Genomic DNA, 3,008 nt, shown 5'->3' on the forward strand with positions numbered 1-3,008 from the left:
ACTCCAAATATCATATCCTTGAAGATCTTTAGGTTATTTTCAGTCCATATACTAGAGAAAACAAGTCTTGGAAGCTAGGGTTCTTGCACACACACTTGGGTCTTGAAGATTTGAGGCTTTTGGTTGAGAATTTCTTACTCCTTTATGTTCATTTCTTCATTTCCTTGCTTTGAATTATGTATCTAAGTGTGTAGTATTTATTTCCAACACTTGAATCTTGTTTATGGAAATATTCATATTTAAAGTGTGGATTAAATACCTTGTTGTGCTTATGTATTGAACGATTCTTATTTATTATGAAGTAAGTTGTTGTTTCTTTAATTATTCTTGTTCTTAAATGTTTCCAAAGGGATTATCTAGCCCTAGGTTTCGCCCATTTACTTTACCAATTATCCTTTCTTCTTGTTTCACTAACATGCAGGTAGAGTCCACATTGGAGGTGCTACAAAGGAGGAAAAGAGCAATCAGATGGACCTTGAAGGATATCTGGGGCATAAGCCCCGCCTTTTGCATGAACAAGATTATATTGGAGGAGGGTTCCAAACCCTCCCTTGAACATCAAATGAGGTTAAATGAAGTAATGCAAAAGGTGATAGAGAAGGAGATCATAAAGTGGTTGGATGCCGAGGTTGTTTACCCCATTTTCGATAGCTCATGGACTTCTCCGGTGCAATGTGTCCCAAAGAAAGGGGGAATGATTGTGATAACTAATGACAAGAATGGATTAATCCCCACAAGAACTGTCACCAGATGGAGAGTGTGCATGGACTATAGGAAGCTCAACAAAGTCACTCGAAAATATCATTTTCCTCTTCCATTTCTTGATCAAATGTTGGATAGGTTGGCCGGATGTGCTTTTTATTGCTTCTTGGATAGATGATTGCTTGAACAACTTAGACAAGGTATTGACAAGATGTGAGGAAACTAATTGGTTTTGAATTGGGAGAAATATCACTTCATGGTCGAGGAAGGCATTGTCCTCGGTCACAAGATTTCAAAGTATGGTATTGAGGTTGATAAAGCAAAAATTGAAGTGATCTCCAAACTCCCTCCCGCTACATCTGTGAAGGGAGTGAGGAGCTTCTTGGGTCATGCGGGGTTCTATCGCCGATTCATCAAAGATTTTTCCAAGGTGGTGAACCCTTTGTGTAAACTTTTGGAGAAGGATGCCAAGTTCCATTTCAATTAAGATTGCATGAAGTCATTCGAGTTGCTTAAGTTCAAGTTGACTACTACTCCTATTATTACCGTACCGGATTGGAACTTGCCTTTTGAGATCATGTGTGACGCAATTGATGTGGCGGTTGGAGCGGTGTTGAGGCAACGTATCAACAAAATCTTCCATCCGGTCTATTATGCAAGCAAGAACATGAATGATGTCCAAGTCAACTACACAGTGACCGAAAAATAGCTCCTTGCTATTGTCTTTGCTATGGAGAGTTCTGCCCATACTTGATGGGTACAAAGGTGATTGTTTCATACCGACCACACGACGCTTCGGTATTTGATGAGCAAGAAAGATTCCAAGGCAAGATTGATGCGGTGGGTGCTTCTATTGCAAGAGTTTGATCTAGAGATTCAAGACCGCAAGGGTAGCGAGAATCAAGTGGCGGACCACTTGTCCCGATTAGAGGAGGAGGGGAGGCCACATGATGGCCTTGAGATAAGTGATTCATTTCTCGACGAGCAACTCCTAGCCATTTCTATGACCGGGATGCCATGGTTCGCCGACTTTGCAAACTATCTTGTGAGTGGCATTATACCGAATGAGTTCTCTTCAAACCAAAGGAAGAAGCTCAAACGGGATTGCCTTGACTATTATTGGGATGAGCCGTATCTTTTCCGAGTATGTACCGATGGTGTGATCCGACGATGTGTACCGGAGGAAGAACAAATGGGTATTCTTGAGGCTTACCACTATTCACTGTATGGTGGTCACCATGGTGGAGCAAGAACAACAGTAAAAGTTTTGAGTTGTGGATTCTATTGGCCTACTCTCTATAAGGATGCTAGTGAGCTTGTCAAGCGGTGTGATGAATGCCAAAGGGCCGGTGGGATCTCAAAGAAGAATGAAATTCCTCTCACCACCATTTTGGAGATATATATCTTCGATGTGTGGGGTATTGATTTTATGGGTCCATTTGTTAACTCTTGTGGGAAAACCTACATTCTAGTTGTGGTGGATTATGTATCTAAATGGGTTGAGGCCATTGCTTTGCCCAACAATGAAGCAAGGAGTGTGGTGGCATTCTTGAAAAAGAACATCTTCACGAGGTTTGGTTCCCCAAGATCAATTATTAGTGATGGGGGTTCACATTTTTGCAACAAGGCTTTTGATACCTTACTAACAAAGTATGGTATCACTCACAAAGTATCAACCCCCTACCATCCTCAAGCAAGCGGACAAATTGAATTCTCCAACCGGGAGATAAAGAGTATTTTATCAAAGACAGTCAATGCCAATTGGACGGATTGGTCAAGAAAACTTGATGATGCTCTTTGGGCTTATAGAACGGCCTACAAAAACACCGATCGGGATGTCTCCATGCCGGTTAGTGTTAGGGAAGGCATACCATCTTCCGGTAAAACTAGAGCATAAGGCCATGTTGGCTTTGAAGAAGTTGATCCTTGAATGGGATGTCGCGGCATAACTAAGGATGTCACAATTAAATGAGCTTGATGAATTCCGGTATCATGCCTACACAAGCTCGTTCTTTACAAGGAGAAGATGTAGTACCTCCATAACAAGGAATTTAAATAGGGTGATCTTGTGCTATTGTTCAATTCCTGGTTACGGATGTTTCCGGGCAAGTTGAAGTCAAAATGGAGTGGCCCCTTTGAAGTGGTGAATGTAACCCCCCTTGGTGCTCTAGATTTGAAAAATAAGAATGATGAGGTGTTTAGAGTCAATGGGCACTGGGTTAAACATTATCTTGACAAGGTTGATGATGGCCACATTGTGGTGGTTCTTTATTTCAAATGATTGGTAATCTGTGTCGTGCCACGAC

The 3,008-nt window shown here is 41.6% G+C and overlaps 1 protein-coding gene across 1 annotated transcript; it reads left to right on the top strand.

Annotated features, from left to right (window-relative positions):
• Nucleotides 1-2,131: 2,131 nt before the first annotated feature.
• LOC138905445 (uncharacterized) lies at nt 2,132-2,599 on the top strand. The gene has a single exon (XM_070193969.1). The coding sequence runs from the start codon at nt 2,132-2,134 to the stop codon at nt 2,597-2,599; it is 468 nt and encodes a 155-aa protein (XP_070050070.1).
• Nucleotides 2,600-3,008: the final 409 nt, after the last annotated feature.

Source organism: Nicotiana tomentosiformis, chromosome 2, assembly GCF_000390325.3.
Source record: "Nicotiana tomentosiformis chromosome 2, ASM39032v3, whole genome shotgun sequence".
Taxonomy (NCBI): Eukaryota; Viridiplantae; Streptophyta; class Magnoliopsida; order Solanales; family Solanaceae; genus Nicotiana; species Nicotiana tomentosiformis.